The sequence below is a fragment of the Notolabrus celidotus genome, chromosome 9 (genome assembly GCF_009762535.1).
Source record: "Notolabrus celidotus isolate fNotCel1 chromosome 9, fNotCel1.pri, whole genome shotgun sequence".
Lineage (NCBI taxonomy): Eukaryota > Metazoa > Chordata > Actinopteri > Labriformes > Labridae > Notolabrus > Notolabrus celidotus.
In genome coordinates, this window is record NC_048280.1 from 37,723,277 (window position 1) to 37,742,249 (window position 18,973).

An 18,973-nucleotide genomic window follows, 5' to 3' on the forward strand; every position below is an offset into this window, starting at 1 on the left:
ACCGGAAGCAGGCGGCCGGCTATCAGAGAGACCACACTGCCCTCAGGCGTTTCGGAGGAGAATTGCTGCGCGACACGGACACATCGACGCAGAAGTATGTGGGCTCATGTCCGCGTCAGCCCCTGCTGCGTAGGGGCGACGCAGAAGTATAAATCAGCCTTAAGGATTTGGTATTGCCAACCAGTCTGAAAGGTACCCTGCTGATGACTGTAGAGAAACTGTAGAACAGTGCTGTGCCCCCTGGTGGACGTCAAAGGTGTTGAAGGTTGGCCACAAAAAGTCTTTAGAATAAATGTTTCAATTATTTTCAATTTGACATCTTGCAGTTAGTTGATTTCTTCAAACAAAGTATATGTAGATTGATTTGAAGTGCACTGTATTGCAGTTTTCCCAACTCATCAATAATAAAAGTAATCAATAAGAGAATTCAATAATAAAACAAGAACAATACACCGTGAACATTTTACTTAAACTCTGTGATGAAACATACTGAATCACAAGGACATCACTTCAAGGAGATGCTGGTCTTCATGTTGTTGGCATCAACATATTTTATTGCATAAAGCTCAGTGAACATTCAGATAACTCTCACACTCTGAGGCCTCTTCTGTTTGTTTTTATATGTTTAAATTAAATGTCGTCTGTCATTGTGCACGGACAGATTTGATACTCAGCACTTTATGAAGTGTCTTCATTCACATTCTTCCTGAAGGACGGGCTGTAGGAGAGAAGGACAAACATTCAATTCTTGTTGAAATAAATCTGGACATGTATTTCAAACAGACACCCTGAGGTTCTCACCGTGTAATCAACGCCGTCTGGTACAGAGTCTGGTCGCTTCCATTCATGGTTGGACAAAATCTTCAGCACAACCAAGCCAAAGGCCACAATCAGCACTCCTAATGAGTTCCCTAACAAGGCCTCAGCTGGAAGCTTGGAATACGGCTGAGGTTTGGTGCTGTGGAAGAAATACATTCAGACATTTAGAAAGGACATTTTTAAATGTAACTCTAAAGATGTGAGCAGAAATATAACACTCACAGGACAAAGAAGAGCTTTTCATTGATTCCTGAGATGCAGGCAGCGATGCTGAGGATCAGTATGCTGCCTCCCATCCACACATGGATGGGTTTCAGGAGCTTACGGAGCCACGTGGGGGAGCAGGGCAGGAGGAAGCCAGCCATACCCATGACCCACTGAGCGGACCAAAGCAGGGACAAATTCAGTCAGATAAACACACGTAATGTACATTTCAAGTATTTTCCATGATCGATCTTTGGAAATGTTAACGTAATCATATCCATGTCAAAAACAATGCCAAATACTTTTCTTCCCCTGAATCAAGTTTTCCTTCACGTCACAGTGATATAACTGACAGCATTGAATATCTACAGATCGTATTGAGGTGTTCAAAATGTTAAACACGCTGAATATCAACATGTGGAGCAGGCTCATAATCTCTGCTGACATACAGTCATAAAGTGAAGGCTCAGACTTCAACAAGGGAACTGAACAGAAACAGATTTCAGACTCACAGTGTCCAGTTTTCTGTCTACTCGTTCTTATTGAGAAAAATAAGCATGTGAACGTGGTCAGGTGTCAGCTGGGAGCGCAACCGGGTCAGAATCAGACCGGCGGCGGAGACAAAAAGCGCTCGTGGACCTGTCACTCACTCAGCCGCAGCCCCCAGCTGAGAGTCTCCGCTGTGATCAACACCTTCAGTCAGCTGATTCACATGAAACATGCTTTAAACTTCAAACACCTCCCTGATAGCTGAACCAAATATGAGACCACATGATGTTTGTTCAACGTGATAGAAAATAAGTAAGTTCTTAGCAATCAATTAATCCATACTCCATTAATTGTTGACATCCCTACACATAACCCAAGCTCCACTGAGTGTAAGAAAAAACTGCCTAACATACCTGTAAGGCAAAAAGAGCAGAAGCTGCGATCCCGATCCAGCTGTGTAAGGAGTAGAGGTTGGGGGTCTTATTGGCATTGTGGAAGTCAAACACAGCGCAGAGCCCGATGATTGAAAGGACCAAAGCAAGAAGCATCAGAACAGCGTGCAGCAGCTTCCAGGGGAGCTTGTTCTGACCCCAGGTCAGTGGGACTCGGTACAACACTGCTCCTGCAGGGGGAGAAGACAACAGACGAAAATGCAAAGACTCTTCAAACATGATGTCATGTGTTATTTAGAGGAATGATGTCTTCTCCAGCTCTGCAGGACACTGAGGGTCTGATCCTTCAAATAACTGTACTGCTGATCCTGAGCCAGGACAACACCGTCTCTTCAGGGAACACATCATTACATCTGGATGACCTAAAAACTATATATATATATATATATATATATATATATATATATATATATATATATATATTTATGCAGTAAGTCCACCTATATAAACACAGTCCATCTATATAAACACAGTCAATCTATATAAACAAAGTCCATCTATATATATATATAAATACAGTCAATCTATATATACACAGTCCATCTATATAAACACAGTCCATCTATATATCTATATAAATACAGTCTATCTATATATAAACAGTCCATCTATAATATAGATGGACTTTGTTCATATAAATTCTATATAAACACAGTCAATCTATATATACACAGTCCATCTATATAAACACAGTCCATCTATATATACACAGTCCATCTATATGAACACAGTCCATCTATATATACAGTCCATCTATATGAACACAGTCCATCTATATAAACACAGTCCATCTATATATACACAGTCCATCTATATAAACACAGTCCATCTATATATACACAGTCCACCTATATAAACACAGTCCATCTATTTGAACACAGTCCACCTATATAAACACAGTCCATCTATATGAACACAGTCCATCTATATATACACAGTCCATCTATATATACGCAGTACATCTATATAAACACAGTCCATCTATATGAACACAGTCTATCTATATGAACACATTCCATCTATATGAACACAGTCCATCTATATAAACACAGTCCATCTATATATACACAGTCCATCTATATAAACACAGTCCATCTATATAAACACAGTCCATCTATATATACACAGTCCATCTATAATATAGATGGACTTTGTTCATATAGATTCTATATAAACACAGTCAATCTATATATACACAGTCCATCTATATAAACACAGTCCATCTATATGAACACAATCCATCTATATGAACACAGTCCATCTATATAAACACAGTCAATCTATATATACACAGTCGATCTATATAAACACAGTCCATCTATATATCTATATAAATACAGTCAATCTATATATAAACAGTCCATCTATAATATAGATGGACTTTGTTCATATAAATTCTATATAAACACAGTCAATCTATATATACACAGTCCATCTATATAAACACAGTCCATCTATATATACACAGTCCACCTATATAAACACAGTCCATCTATATGAACACAGTCCATCTATATATGCACAGTCCATCTATATATACGCAGTACATCTATATAAACACAGTCCATCTATATGAACACAGTCTATCTATATGAACACATTCCATCTATATGAACATAGTCCATCTATATAAACACAGTCCATCTATATGAACACAGTCTATCTATATGAACACATTCCATCTATATGAACACAGTCCATCTATATAAACACAGTCCATCTATATATACACAGTCCATCTATATAAACACAGTGCATCTATATATACACAGTCCATCTATAATATAGATGGACTTTGTTCATATAGATTCTATATAAACACAGTCAATCTATATATACACAGTCCATCTATATAAACACAGTCCATCTATATGAACACAATCCATCTATATGAACACAGTCCATCTATATAAACACAGTCCATCTATATGAACACAGTCCATCTATATAAACACAGTCCATCTATATGAACACAGTCCATCTATATGAACACAGTCCATCTATATAAACACAGTCCATCTATATGAACACAGTCCATCTATATAACACAGTCCATCTATATAAACACAGTCCATCTATATGAACACAGTCCATCTATATGAACATAGTCCATCTATATAAACACAGTCCATCTATATGAACACAGTCTATCTATATGAACACATTCCATCTATATGAACACAGTCCATCTATATAAACACAGTCCATCTATATATACACAGTCCATCTATATAAACACAGTGCATCTTTATATACACAGTCCACCTATATAAACACAGTCCATCTATATGAACACAGTCCATCTATATATGCACAGTCCATCTATATATACGCAGTACATCTATATAAACACAGTCCATCTATATGAACACAGTCTATCTATATGAACACATTCCATCTATATGAACATAGTCCATCTATATAAACACAGTCCATCTATATGAACACAGTCTATCTATATGAACACATTCCATCTATATGAACACAGTCCATCTATATAAACACAGTCCATCTATATATACACAGTCCATCTATATAAACACAGTGCATCTATATATACACAGTCCATCTATAATATAGATGGACTTTGTTCATATAGATTCTATATAAACACAGTCAATCTATATATACACAGTCCATCTATATAAACACAGTCCATCTATATGAACACAATCCATCTATATGAACACAGTCCATCTATATAAACACAGTCCATCTATATGAACACAGTCCATCTATATAAACACAGTCCATCTATATGAACACAGTCCATCTATATGAACACAGTCCATCTATATAAACACAGTCCATCTATATGAACACAGTCCATCTATATAACACAGTCCATCTATATAAACACAGTCCATCTATATGAACACAGTCCATCTATATAAACACAGTCCATCTATATGAACACAGTCCATCTATATGAACACAGTCCATCTATATGAACACAGTCCATCTATATGAACACAGTCCATCTATATAAACACAGTCCATCTATATGAACACAATCCATCTATATGAACACAGTCCATCTATATAAACACAGTCCATCTATATGAACACAGTCCATCTATATAAACACAGTCCATCTATATGAACACAGTCCATCTATATGAACACAGTCCATCTATATAAACACAGTCCATCTATATGAACACAGTCCATCTATATAAACACAGTCCATCTATATGAACACAGTCCATCTATATGAACACAGTCCATCTATATGAACACAGTCCATCTATATAAACAGTCCATCTATATGAACACAGTCCATCTATATAAACACAGTCCATCTATATGAACACAGTCCATCTATATGAACACAGTCCATCTATATGAACACAGTCCATCTATATGAACACAGTCCATCTATATAAACAGTCCATCTATATGAACACAGTCCATCTATATAAACACAGTCCATCTATATGAACACAGTCCATCTATATGAACACAGTCCATCTATATAAACACAGTCCATCTATATAAACACAGTCCATCTATATAACACAGTCCATCTATATGAACACAGTCTATCTCATGTCTTTTGAAGCTTCCATCAATTACTTCCCCACATGGTGGAGAAACATTAAAGTTCTTTGGTGAACAGGTTTATTAATTCAATGCTATCTTACAAACTGTTTCTACAATAGTGAGGTTGGCTCCTAAAGCAAAACAGTGACAGTTTACGTTTCCTCAAATTGGCTGAAATATTAAACTTCAATCAGATCAGTTCTGCACAAACCAGAACCTGTTCTGTGTAAACCTCAGAGAGACAGAAGTGAGAAGCAGAAATGAAACCCTGTATGATCTATATTTGAAATGTCACTCACCATTTCCATACAGCACAATCAGACCCGTCACCATCAGGACAGGGTGCCAGTTGAACTCCAGTGTTGAACCGTTCCAGGCAAACCCATGGCGCCAATGAGCGTTCCACACACAGACACACACTACACATGCCAAGCCCAGGCACAAGCACAGCATGTAGCATATGTAGAAGCTGACGATGGACCTCATCCTGAAGAGATCTGGAGACTCACAGAGGAAAAAAAAAACAGAACAGATTGAGTGGCGGTGTTGCGTAGTGGTGAAACATAAAAAGTCATGTGACTGCTACCATCCAAACACAAGTTAAGCACTGTCACTTTAAGACTGGGCTACCATCTGTGTAAGAAAGGGATCTTTTATAGATATCCAGGTGGACCTTAGACATCATTAAACAACTCTGTGACAGCTCTGTGTTCTTTAAGTCTACTTTAACTAGACTCTGCAGTGTCAGTGAAACACTGTTAAAACCTTTTTAAACTTCTATTTTCATTTTCAGGAGAACTTTAAAGAAGAACAAGTGGTGTTGGAGAACAGTGAGCAAAGCTATCAGGTATAAACTACACAGACGTTACACAAACAGATCAGAATATAAGAGACGATCACAAAACAAACAACAACAACAAAACAAAAGAAGAACAGATTATTAAAGAAGGAAAGATAATTAGAACATTTGATTGAGACAAGAAGAGATATGAGATGTGTTCTTGAGAGGAAGAAGAGATGTTTGTGGGTTTATGATGTGTTTATTCAGTTATGAGCTAGGGTGGACAAAGTCCACGTTTTCATGAGTATAGATCCTCCTGATCAAAAATTCCTCAATACAAGTAAAAGTTGTTCAGTCAGATTATGACTTGAGTTAAAGTCCAGGGCCCGTATGCACGTCCAGCCATTACACAAACGGGACCATTAGTTTTAACGGACCGTTATGGAACGGCCCATTTGGCCATAGCGTTAGCCGCATGCACGACTGCAAATAATTGGCCAATTAACTAATTGCACCATGACAGTGAGTGTAATCCTGCCGTTAGCACCTGTAATGGTGGGGTCTACCTCCATTAAATGTAATGCTTTGTTGGGGTGTTAACCTGGATCATGCAGACCGCTAATCCATCTCTTTTTCAACATTAGTACAAACGGCCCATTTTCATCGCTAATGGCTGGGTGTGCATACGGGCCTTGGAGTACTTGATTTTAAAAATACTGAAGTATTCAAAGTACTTTTAAAAATATCTCTAAATGTATTTTCACAAAGCATGAGGTCAGTCAAGAATGCATGGTGAACATTCTGCTCTGTTCTGTTTCTCTAGAAAACATGATTCCATCTCTAAAAAGTCTACCATGAAATCTAAACTAAGTTACTACAAGCACAGACAAGTTTACAATGTTCCTCTGGAGTCAAAGCAGTGTGTGAGCTCCAGACCTCCACATGCTCTCTCAGGTTAGATGCTGATGTTTTGGAGGCTGTGATGAAGTTTGTGTGGTAAACAGATCAGAGATTTACAACAATACAAACAATCATTCTTTAATTCAAAAGCTCAAACGTGGGTTTAAAATATGGCCGTGGTGCTCAGGTAGAGAATCATCATCCTTCTCAGTCATAGCCATCACCACCACGACTACATGAACGCACTGATCTGAAGAACGTTTGATCTACACTCAACCCAGGTACGGCTACACCACTGAGACAAACCAAACACAAGGACACCAACAGTTTACGGTCTTTGGGATCTGATTTCAGAGAAGTAGACTCATCAGCTGACTTCAAAGATAAAGTAGAGAGTAACTAGAGCACTGATAGAAATGTAGAGGAGTCAGAAGGATGAGATTTGTCTTTAAATGGAGGAAAAGTAATAAGTTCCCCAAAAAATAATACTTCAGTAAAATACAGATACTCAAACACTGAACTTAAGTACATTTACTTTGTTACTGTCCACCACTGAGTATGAGAGTGTCTGTGTTTATGTGCGCGTTGTACTTTGATAGGTAGTTAAAGATGATTATATATGGACTGTAGTGAGCGTCTCACTGTGGTTTACCTGGTGTCCCAAGCTGATGATATGAGGACAGGGTGGAGGGGGGGGGGGGGCTGTAGATACCAGCAGGGTGGTATTTGTCTGGCTGGGCTTTGCAATGGTAGACCCCAGACCTTCAGGAGGGGACTTGCAATTTGCAGAGTCAGGCCAGATTCAGGGTGCAAACATCTGGGGAGGCCACCAGACCCAAGGAAGGGAGCGCCCCCACCCCCCTCTTTTTAATGTTTACCTCACCCCTCACCCCCTCAAGAATAACCAGCTTTATGTTTACCCAAGAAAAAATAGAGGAGGCAGAGAAGAGCAGGTCCTTTTATGTGTGTGTGTGTGTGTGTGTGCGTGCGTGTGTGTGTGTGTTTCTGTCTTAGTGATGGAGGTGATGGAGTGTTGTTATATCATGGAGAGAAAGAGAAGGAAAGCAGAGAGAAGAGGAAGAAAAACTAAATCAGAGCAGTCATTTCAAAAACCATTAAAATAATTAGAATAAGAATAATATAATTAAAAATGGAACAAAATCAAAATAATCATAAAACATAAAGCAGTGCATCAATGTGTTGGGTTATGGAATTAAAGGGAAACAAAACAAACATAAATAAATAAATACAACAATTAAATTAGGAAGTCAATATGTTGCCATACTTTAAACTGAAATGAAGATGAGAGACAATGTAATGTAAAGTGATTGAAAATTAATTTAAATTCTTTAAAAAAAAAAAAATTGAAACAAAGAAAACCTTTAATTGACATGTAAATATATATTTGTTTAAAGAATGACCAAAGAGATATTTTAACCATCATATTCTGCAGCCACACTTCAGTGTATCATCAATCCCCACATTTACTCAACACCTAAATATTACATCATCATTAAACATGCTGGCTTACCGTGTCCACAGCTGCTGACACTTCCACACTACACTGCTGGACCCAATATTAAATCAAGGAGGATCATATCGTCTCTGAATGATACTCACATTTATTCCCTCTCACTTCTTGTTTCTGTGCGCTCTCACTTCCGCATCGAGCAGCTCTGAGGTGAGTCAGGGGGAGGAGTACGGAGGGGGAGGAACAGCTGGGAGTGACCTGCTGCAGCTGCTGCATCATGCTGTAAATACACGGAGAGGGAGAGGAGTGAGACGGGGACACGGGGCGTGGAGAGGGAGCACTCAGAGGGGATGCACTTCAAAGTAATTACCATAGAAAATCAAGGAGCATTTCAAAACAAGAGCTCAGTGCTTTCCACATGTTCTATTACAGCTTTACAGTGGTCTAAAGTCATGATCCTCTCTCTCTCTCTCTCTCTCTCTCTCTCTCTCTCTCTCTCTCTCTCTCTCTCTCTCTCTCTCTCTCTCTCTCTCTCCTCCCGTGTATCAGGTGCAGTGTCTACCTGTCGTCGTGTCTCAGTGAGCTCATGTCTGTCAGTCAGGTCTGATCTTCCGTCTGTCCTCAGCATGAAGCCTCGTTTACGAACACCTCACATCTGGAAACACAAACACTCACATGTTGTCAGTAAAAACTGCTTTAACGAGTTAAACGGCTTCAATTCATGGGGAGATCACTTCCTTAAACATTTCCTTAACGAGAGCGCAATGCCTTGTGGGAAATGATGTTTTCTTCTTGTGCTGCTGCTTCTTCTTCTTCTCTCATTTTAATGGCGGCTCGCAAACCAAATTGCAGTTGTGCATACCGCCACCTGCTGTACCGGAGTGAGTAACATCAGGGTTACTGCATGTTACATTCTTCATCATGAAAACATGAAAACAGATTAATAAATAATAATACACAATTAAGCAACAAAGTATATAAACTTTCTTTTATGATAAAGCTTATAGTTAGAGCTGGATCAGGCTTGGACCAGCTCTTAGTTATGCTGCTATAGGCCTAGACTGCCGGGGGAACTGACACACTGACACACTGTCACACTGGAATCCTATCTCACCCCCTTCCTCCCAACCCCCCCATCACTTACTTTAACTCTCCCTGTCCCATTAAAGTTACTAACCATAGACCTTTCTGGAGTCCCTGAGCTCCCTTGTCTCGTAGGTTCCTCTGAGCTGCCGTAGACGTCCTCCTGCTGTGGACGTTCCAGGCTCCAGCTGATACGGACGTGCTGGACTCCAGCGGCAACAGCTACTACTACTCGTCTCATCACTATCACCGCTCCCTCTCTCTCTTATTCTCCTCTATCCCTCTTTCCAGACCCAACTCAGTCGAGGCAGATGTCTGTCTAACATGAGTCTGGTTCTGCTCGAGGTTTCTGCCTGTTAAAGGAAGTTTGTCCTCTCTGCTGTAACTAGCTAAATACTGCAAGGTGCAATGCTCATGGTGGATTAAGGTGGGGTCAGACTGAGTCTTATCCTGTCTTGGTTTTGGGTCTCTGTTCATAATTTGACAGAGTGGTCTAGACCTGCTCTGTTTGTAAAAGAGTCTTGAGATAATGTTTGTTGTGATTTGGCGCTATACAAATAAAGATTGATTGATTGATTGATTGATTGATTGATTGATTGATTGATTGATTGATTGATTGATTGATTGATTGATTGATTAATTGATTGATGGGGGTGGGGGTGGGGGGGTGGGGGGGGTGGGGCTGTAGATATCAGCAGGGTGGTATTTGTCTGGCTGGGCTTTGCAATGGTAGACCCCAGACCTTCAGGAGGGGACTTGCAATTTGCAGAGTCAGGCCAGATTCAGGGTGCAAACATCTGGGGAGGCCACCAGACCCAAGGAAGGGAGCCCCCCCACCCCCGTCTTTTTCATGTTTACCTCACCCCTCACCCCCCTCAAGAATAACCAGCTTTATGTTTACCCAAGAAAAAATAGAGGAGGCAGAGAAGAGCAGGTCCTTTTATGTGTGTGTGTGTGTGTGTGTGTGTGTGTGTGTGTGTGTGTGTGTGTGTGTGTGTGTGTGTGTGTGTGTGTGTGTGTGTGTGTTTGTGTGTGTGTGTGTGTGTGTGTGTGTGTGTGTGTGTGTGTGTGTGATAAAATAATAATAATAATAATAATAATAATAATAATAATAATAATAATAATAATAATAATAAAGGTAGATACATGAAAAACAATTATGAATCAAGAACTTGTGAAAATATATAAATAAAATAAATAAATAAATAAATAAAAAGTGCTTCTTCTTCTTCTTCTTCTTTAAGTCTAATGGTGGATCTTGAACATCTTTTTGGTGCATAACGCCACCTACTGTACCGGTGTGTGTATCATCAGGGTTTAGTCCTTCAGGTTACATTCTACATAATGAAAACATGAAAACACATAATTAAATAATAAAATGAAATTAAGCAACCAATAGTAACAAATAAATAACTAATAATAGTAATGATAGTAAAAAAGTAGATCAATTAAAAGCAATAATAAATCAATAACCAATACAAATAAAAATAATAATAAATTGCATAATCTTGTGATATAATTAAGAAATTGAATCTTTCACAATTGTAATGATATATTGTCTATTATTGTATGTTGTAGTTTATTTTGTCTTATGTGATGAGTTTGTTGATTAATGTTGTATAAGTGGTGTATGAGCGTATTGTTTTTTTTGTTCTGAAAATAAATAAAAATATTCTGCCTGTCAGTCTTGTGTCTTTTTAGAAAATAAAGAGCACCCTCTTGACTGTTCTGATCCTCTCTGATCCTCTCCTGTTCCCAACAGTCCTGCCAGGTTCCTCTCATGTCTGCTGCTCTAACCCTCTCCTGCTCTCACTCCGCTGCATACCTACTGCAGCACATGTTCAACATTCTCTCCCTCCACACCTCTCACACCAGTCATTACTCATTGTCCTTAAAGCATGGTGTCATGTCACCCTGTGTGACCCACCCTTGGTCTCATTATGATGATATCCTCCCTTCTCTTCCTTACCTTATAGTTCTTTGTTAGTACTGATTTTTGTATTTTGTAAAAGTTCTTTCCTTTCTGGTCTTCTTCCCTCTTTTTCTGCAATATTTCCGTTCCTTTCTTCTTAATCGTTGCTTTCCCTTCTCCACCCTGCTGTACGCAGATGACATAGTCCTCCTTGCAGAGACTGAAAATGACCTCCAGAGTTTGTTAAATATTGTCGAATGCTGGTGTTATAAATGGAGATTGAAGATAAACAAAGATAAAACCCAGGTTATACATTTTAGGAAGAGGGGACAGATACGGACAAAGTTTGAATTTTGTTTTGGTTCAACTGCCCTGTCATTCACAGAGACATACAAATATCTTGGACTCACTGTAGATGAACATCTCTCATTTGATGAAGGAATAAAAGTTCTCTCAGACTCTGCAGGTAGAGCTTTAGGAGCTGTTATCAATAAAGTTAAACTATGTGGTGACCTCGGTTACAAGACGTACACACAGCTGTTTAAATCATGTGTCTGTCCGATTTCAGATTACTGTGCAGGAGTCTGGAGTTATTTTAAGTAATCTAAGTGTGAAGCAGTTCAGAACAGAGCTATGCGTTATTTTCTGGGTGTGCACAAAAATGCCCCCAAACTTGCATTGTATGGTGACATGGGATGGGAACCTTGTGACATACGGCATATGGGCGACATGGTGAGACTGTGGAATAGATGTATTAATATGCCAGACAACAGGCTAACTAAACAAATCTTCTACTGGGATTATTCTAACAGCTACACCTGGACCTCAGAGCTTGTGAAAATATTTGACAAGGTAGGTCTCCAATATATTTATAGAAACATGTTAATCTGTAGTGTGAGTCAGATTATAACAAACTATCTGACACTTACAAACACAAATGGTTAGAAGAAGTCCTGTAAGCCCAAACTAAGAACATATTGTCTGTTCAGACAAATGTATCAGCCGGAGCTTTATGTCACTCTTAACCTAACCAGAGCTCAGAGGTCTGTGTGTGCTCAGCTGAGATGTGGTATCCTTCCTCTGGCATTAGAGACAGCTCTCTTCCACTCTGTTCCAGAGGACGAGAGAAAGTGTTCCTTGTGTGATCTGGAGGAAGTTGAAAATGAAATGCACTTTTTATTCTACTGTCCTTCATATCATGATCTCAGGTGCCTCCTTTTCAACAAAATATCAGAAAACTGTCCTGATGTTGTTTTCCATGTCCGATGAAGATCGACTTCAGTTCCTGTTTACACACAAAGTGTTCCAGTTTGCTCAGTTTGTGTTAAATGCTGTTCAGCAGCGTAGGAGCACTCTATGTCTGATTTAGTTGTTGTCACTGTCAAATGTCTGAAGTGTACCTCTGTGCTTTTGAATTACTTTAGGTCATTGTTGGACATGTGCAGTACTGTAACTGCTCTTCTTTCTTCTTTTTCTTCTGATGTTGTTGCTCCTATTTTTTTTTTTTTGTAGTGTCTTGTAAGTCCATATGGGCTGGGCACCTTTATGGTGCACAACATGATGAATAATAACTAAACTAAACTAAACTAAACTAAACTAAACTAAACTAAACTAAACTAATCTAAACTAAACTAAACTAAACTAAACTAATCTAAACTAAACTAAACTAAACTAAACTAAACTAATCTAAACTAAACTAATCTAAACTAAACTAAACTAAACTAATCTAAACTAAACTAAACTAATCTAAACTAAACTAAACTAAACTAAACTAAACTAAACTAATCTAAACTAAACTAAACTAAACTAAACTAAACTAAACTAAACTAAACTAAACTAAACTAAATTAAACTAAACTAAACTCTTGGGATTCATACTGCTATGTTCTTTTCCAGTGCTCCTTTTGCTAGTCTGTCCGGATCTTCATTTCCTTTCACCCCCTCGTGTGCTGGCACCCTGTGTACAATGCTTGATTCTGATTGGTCAAACCCCCTTGACAGCGGTTATTAACTTTCACTAACATGAGCAACACCAGAGACAAACTGATCACACGTCATGTCAAATCAATCCACAGAGAAGAGTTCAGACACATTTAGCTTCTGCTTGTTGACACCATAGACCTCAAGGTGAGGGGAAACCGTTAGCTTCCGTTAGCATGCTATATCAGCAGGCTACAGATGTTTCCATATTGGATCCTGTCCATCAATCTGATGAAGGAGTGGAGCAGGTGAGAGAAACTTTAGGTTAGTGATCTCTCCAAAGAAAGTTAAACCATGAGCGGTGGTGATGATAGCAGCAGGGTTCAAAGTTGTGACATTAGTTTCTTTTTAAAGGTGTGTGAACCACAGAGCTCAGAGAAGAAGGAGAGCTGAATGAGGACAGTTTCATGTTCAATCCACCACAACAGGCAGAGAAGAATCCATCACCATGGAACGATCACTGACGAGGAATCACTGGGACTATTATTAAAAACTGTAAACATAAATCATTTAAATCAATAAATCACCTTTAATCAATGATTTTAACAACCTGTTCGTGTTTTAAATTAGTAGCCGGGTAATAAGCGGGATAGAGGGTCTTGTCTCTCCCTGTAGATTCTATTTCCCATAACTACCTGCTAACCATACATTATCCCTTACTTGTTATGGACAACCAGCTATTCTTAAAACATAAAATGATGCTCAACAATTCACAAAAACAATACAGTCCCAACATTGTACCACAGAATCAAAGTTCAAAGGTTTTACAGGTGTCCATGAATCACTGATGTGTAATGATCTATTTTACCTAGGCCACCTCAAAACTGCACATATGCAATGGAACAAATCTAAATTTGCCTGTGTGCCAACAGGTCTTACTTTTAAACAGAAGGTGGCAGCAGAGTGGAGTTTAGTACAATGAGGCATTTCACCAGGGCCATACTTCTGATGTGCTCCTCTAAATGAATGCTTATGCATGGCATGTGAAAATGTTCCACCAAGGTTTATCAAGTGAAAATGGGACAGAATATATATATATGTATATATATATATACACATATATATATATATAATTAAAACTATAGGACAGTTAAAACTGGTAAATCAATCAATCTTTATTTTTACAGCGCCAAATCACAACAAACGTTACCTCAAGACTCTTTCACAAACAGAGCAGGTCTAGACCACTCTATGTCAAATTATGAACAGAGACCCAACATCAAGACAGGATAAGAATCAGTCTGACCCCACCTTAATCCACCACGAGCATTGCACCTTGCAGTATTTAGCTAGTTACAGCGGAGAGGACAAACTTCCTTTAACAGGCAGAAACCTCAAGCAGAACCAGACTCATGTTAGACAGCCATCTGCCTCGACCGAGTTGGGTCTGGAAAGAGGGATAGAGGAGAATAAGAGAGAGAGGGAGCGGTGATAGTGATGAGATGAGTAGTAGTAGTTGTTGCTGCTGGAGTCCAGCACGTCCGTATCAGCTGGAGTCTGGAACGTCCACAGCAGGAGGACGTCTACGCCAGCTCAGAGGAACCTACGAGACAAGGGAGCTCAGGGACTCCAGAAAGGTCTATGGTTAGTAACTTTAATGGGACAGGCAGAGTTAAAGTAAGTGATGAGGGGGTTGGGAGGAAGGGGGTGAGATAGGATGCCAGTGTGTCAGTGCCCAAGTTCCCACGGCAGTCTAAGCCTATAGCAGTATAACTAAGAGCTGGTCCAAGCCTGATCCAGCTCTAACTATAAGCTTTATCAAAAAGGAAAGTTTGAAGCCTACTCTTAAAAGTAGAGAGGGTGTCTGCCTCCCGGACCCTGACTGGTAGATGATTCCAAAAGAGAGGGGCCTGATAACTGGAGGTTCTACCTCCCATACTACTTTTAGAGACTTTAGGTAGGACCAGCAGGCCTGTATGTTGGGAGCGTAGTGTTCTAGAGGGATAATAGGGTACTTTGAGCTCTTTAAGATATGAAGGTGTCTGATCATTAAGAGATTTGTAGGTCAGAAGAAGGATTTTAAATTCTAGTCTAGATTTTATGAGGAGTCAGTGTAGAGAAGCTGACACTGGAGAGATGTGCTCTCTCTTCCTGGTTCTAGTCAGGACTCGAACTGCAGCTTTTGAACTAGCTGAAGAGTCTTTAGAGACTTATTAGGGCGGCATGATAAAAGGAAAACCAAGGTGTGACATGACCTGCAGAGATGATGATCACATAGGGAGTGTGAAGACTCCAGAATTATTATTCTTTTTTGTTAATGGGATCTACCAACACAATGCAGTAACAATCCAAAACATGTTCATACTCAGATGAGTCAGTATATCAGTCAGTTACATCCCATACCTTTGGTCCTCTTCATTTAAGTATCATTAGTAGTGTAGTCATGCCACATTGTAGATTCATCCCTTAAAGTAACACAGTGACACACAACTCGCCTCATCATGTGCTCATCAGGCTACATAGCTCACTGTTTTACAATAACAGCTTTATTGAATGACTCCCAAAATGAGTTTGTTTATTCTGCATCATCATCATCATCATCATCATCATCATCATCATCATCATCATCATCATCATCGTCGTCATCCCAATTCTCAGCGTTCTTTTAAGAAAATATGGCTGTTTTCGAAACGGTCTGCTACATGCTACCTACGAATGTAGTAGACAGTAGGTACTGCCTGCTGCATACTCCATCTGAAGGTAGTCTGTAGTCTGTCTGTTCTGTTGGATCTGGTCTGCAGGATGCTGGGTTAGGCGTCACTGGATGTACGGTTTCAGAAAGCTGAAGTAAACAACGACCAAGCTGATAGATGAACTGCTTCTTTAGCATCACTGATGATTTAAAAAGTTAAGAAGTGGTTTATAAGGAATTAATAATTTTCACAGCACCTAAAAACTGAGTTCTCCCGTCATGTACAGAAAAAAGAACAAGTTAGCTCTGTGCATTGTGGGAAACAGTAGGTGAGGGAGACTGGTCCGCTGCAGACTGAGACATGTTCCTGAACCAGTACAACATCCAGGGAGTTTTGGCAAACTGCAGATTTTTCTCTTGTTCACATACTACATACTGAATTTAGACCACATCAGTCTGTACTGCTAGGACAGTAGGAGGTTTTGAAAACAGCCCATGGTTTAGCGGGATGCCCCTGCACCCTGTGGAGTTTGGAAGCCAATCAGAGGCAGCGTGAGGTAATAACTGGGCTGATGATAGACAGCAGGTGAGACCACAGCTTCTCCACGTGCTCTCCGTCCATGCTCCTGCGGACTCTGTGGCTCCTGTAAGCCGGTCCTTTGAGGTCTGGTTTAGTCATTGTTGTATATTTTTATATAACTGTAGGGGTTCAGACACCCTGAGGTCATTGTATTTCAATGATTTTAACATTGTGGGCCTGTTATTCCTGTTCTTAAAAAGGGACTGAGTAATGTTGATCCAGAGGTGATCACTGACTGCAATTCATTTGAGTTATTGTCATGTTTGATATTTAATCTGAAGCTTTGAACTGTTTCACCTCTTAGCTTGTGTTGCGTTTGTATAGTCAGAGTTGTGACTCTGTTGTGTTTGCTGCAGCTGGTGTGGCCTCCAGTCCTCCGTGGGATGAGGTGTGATGTGGGGAGTTCACTCACTTTAGATGTGCTGTTGTTTTGTGTTTGCACTTTTCATCATTAGTGTGGTGACTTATTGTAGAAGTTGGTTTGTTATGTTTTATATCCTTTTTAGCACAGATGTTCCAAGCCCTCTTCTCAGGGAGCATCTCAGCCGTCTCTTCTTCCTCTCATCCCTCCCTGCTTGTGTTTTCTTAATGTTATCATAGTGTGACTAAATCAGGGGTTCCCAAAGCAGGGGTTGGGACCCCCTGGGGGGTTGCCAGACACTAATTTGGGGTGTCAGATTTTTTTTGGTTTTTATTTAAGTAATCTAAAATGTTGTATATTGCCATTACTGTATTTTCAAAGTATTTCATGTAGAAATAAAATCTTAGAAATACATTTTTTATTACTTTTCTGCCTTTCTTTCGATGACTCCTAAGGTTAGGGTTAGTTTACAGGTAATCAACAAAAGCATCAGTAGCATGTTAATTCATAACGGCTAAGGTTGCAAAGAGATGGAGAGTTTCCCGTAAATTCCCATGGGAAGTTAAGCTGGGGAATTTTGGAAATATTCCAAATTGGAAACTTTCCATGGAAATTATGGGAATTAATGGGAATTAATGGGAATTAACTCTGCTCTGGGCTCAAAAGTGTGGTCCAGGATTCTAGAAATCATGTGTGCATGTGATGGAGGAATGCACAGTGCATGTAGGGGACGTGGTCTCAATAGCCCTGCAGTAAGCAGTGTGCTATGTGCATGTGATTGAGGAATAATAATAATAATAATAATAATAATAATAATAATAATAATTATTATTATTATTATTATTATTATTATTATTATTATTATTATTATTATTATTTTAATAATAATAACAATAATAATATAATAATATAATAATATAATAATAATTTTGTTTGTGGAGCACTTTTCAAAAACCCAGTTAAAAATGCTTCACATGGGCAGCAAAATAAAACAGGCAGTTCATAAAAACACACAAGTCAAGATAAAGAAATAAAACAGATTTTAAAAGACATAAAATTCTCTATGGAATACAATTATTTTAAAATACATTTCTTAAGACAAATAGCATAGAGGAATAGCATAGATATTCAACTGTACCTGAAATCTGGATGTTTTAGTCAGGGTTAAGATCAAATATATTTTTCCCAACTATATTTAAGTTCTTTTTTAAGAGCCAACCTTCAATTTAGTCAATTCCTGGTTTATTCCTTTTATTCCCATAATTTCCTGTTCATTCCTATAATTTCCTGTTTATTCACATAATTTCCTGTTTATTCCTATAAATTCCTGTTTATTCCTATAAATTCCTGTTTATTCCCATAATTTCCTGTTTATTCCTATAAATTCCTGTTTATTCCCATAATTTCCTGTTTATTCCCATAATTTCCTGTTTATTCCCATAATTTCCTGTTTATTCCTATAAATTCCTGTTTATTCCCATAATTTCCTGTTTATTCCCATAATTTCCTGTTTATTCCTATAATTTCCCGTTTATTCCCAGAATTTCCTGTTTATTCCTTTAAATTCCTGTTTATTCCCATAAATTCCTGTTTATTCCCAGAATTTCCTGTTTATTCCCATAATTTCCTGTTTATTCCCATAATTTCCTGTTTATTCCTATAAATTCCTGTTTATTCCCATAATTTCCTGTTTATTCCCATAATTTCCTGTTTATTCCTATAAATTCCTGTTTATTCCCATAATTTCCTGTTTATTCCCATAATTTC

At 38.7% G+C, this 18,973-nt stretch overlaps 1 protein-coding gene across 5 annotated transcripts; it reads right to left on the reverse strand.

Moving 5' to 3' along the window:
• Nucleotides 1-519: 519 nt before the first annotated feature.
• LOC117818249 (cytochrome b ascorbate-dependent protein 3-like) lies at nt 520-9,458 on the reverse strand. Of its 5 annotated transcripts, none has more exons than XM_034691018.1 (7): nt 9,335-9,458; nt 8,809-8,939; nt 5,807-6,004; nt 1,926-2,134; nt 1,042-1,196; nt 802-958; nt 520-718 (listed from the first exon to the last, which is right to left on the reverse strand). In XM_034691018.1, the coding sequence occupies exons 2-7, from the start codon at nt 8,936-8,938 to the stop codon at nt 692-694; spliced, it is 876 nt and encodes a 291-aa protein (XP_034546909.1). In that variant the 5' UTR covers nt 8,939; nt 9,335-9,458; the 3' UTR covers nt 520-691. The 5 variants fall into 5 exon arrangements, with proteins under 5 accessions (XP_034546909.1, XP_034546908.1, XP_034546911.1 ...); XM_034691017.1 differs by having other exon boundaries at nt 9,222-9,444; XM_034691020.1 differs by lacking the exon at nt 9,335-9,458 and having other exon boundaries at nt 5,807-6,011; nt 8,809-8,918.
• Between the last annotated feature and the right edge of the window lie 9,515 nt (nt 9,459-18,973).

Bases quoted from the DNA above. Each gene is read 5' to 3' on its own strand.
- LOC117818249 (XM_034691017.1), bottom strand. From the start codon at position 9,247: ATGAGCTCACTGAGACACGACGACAG. The intron at 1,197-1,925 runs GTATGTTAGGCA...TGGTCCGCTCAG, and splicing joins CTGCTCTTTTTGCCTTACAG to TGGGTCATGGGTATGGCTGG. The intron at 959-1,041 runs GTGAGTGTTATA...TTTCTTCCACAG, and splicing joins GAAAAGCTCTTCTTTGTCCT to CACCAAACCTCAGCCGTATT.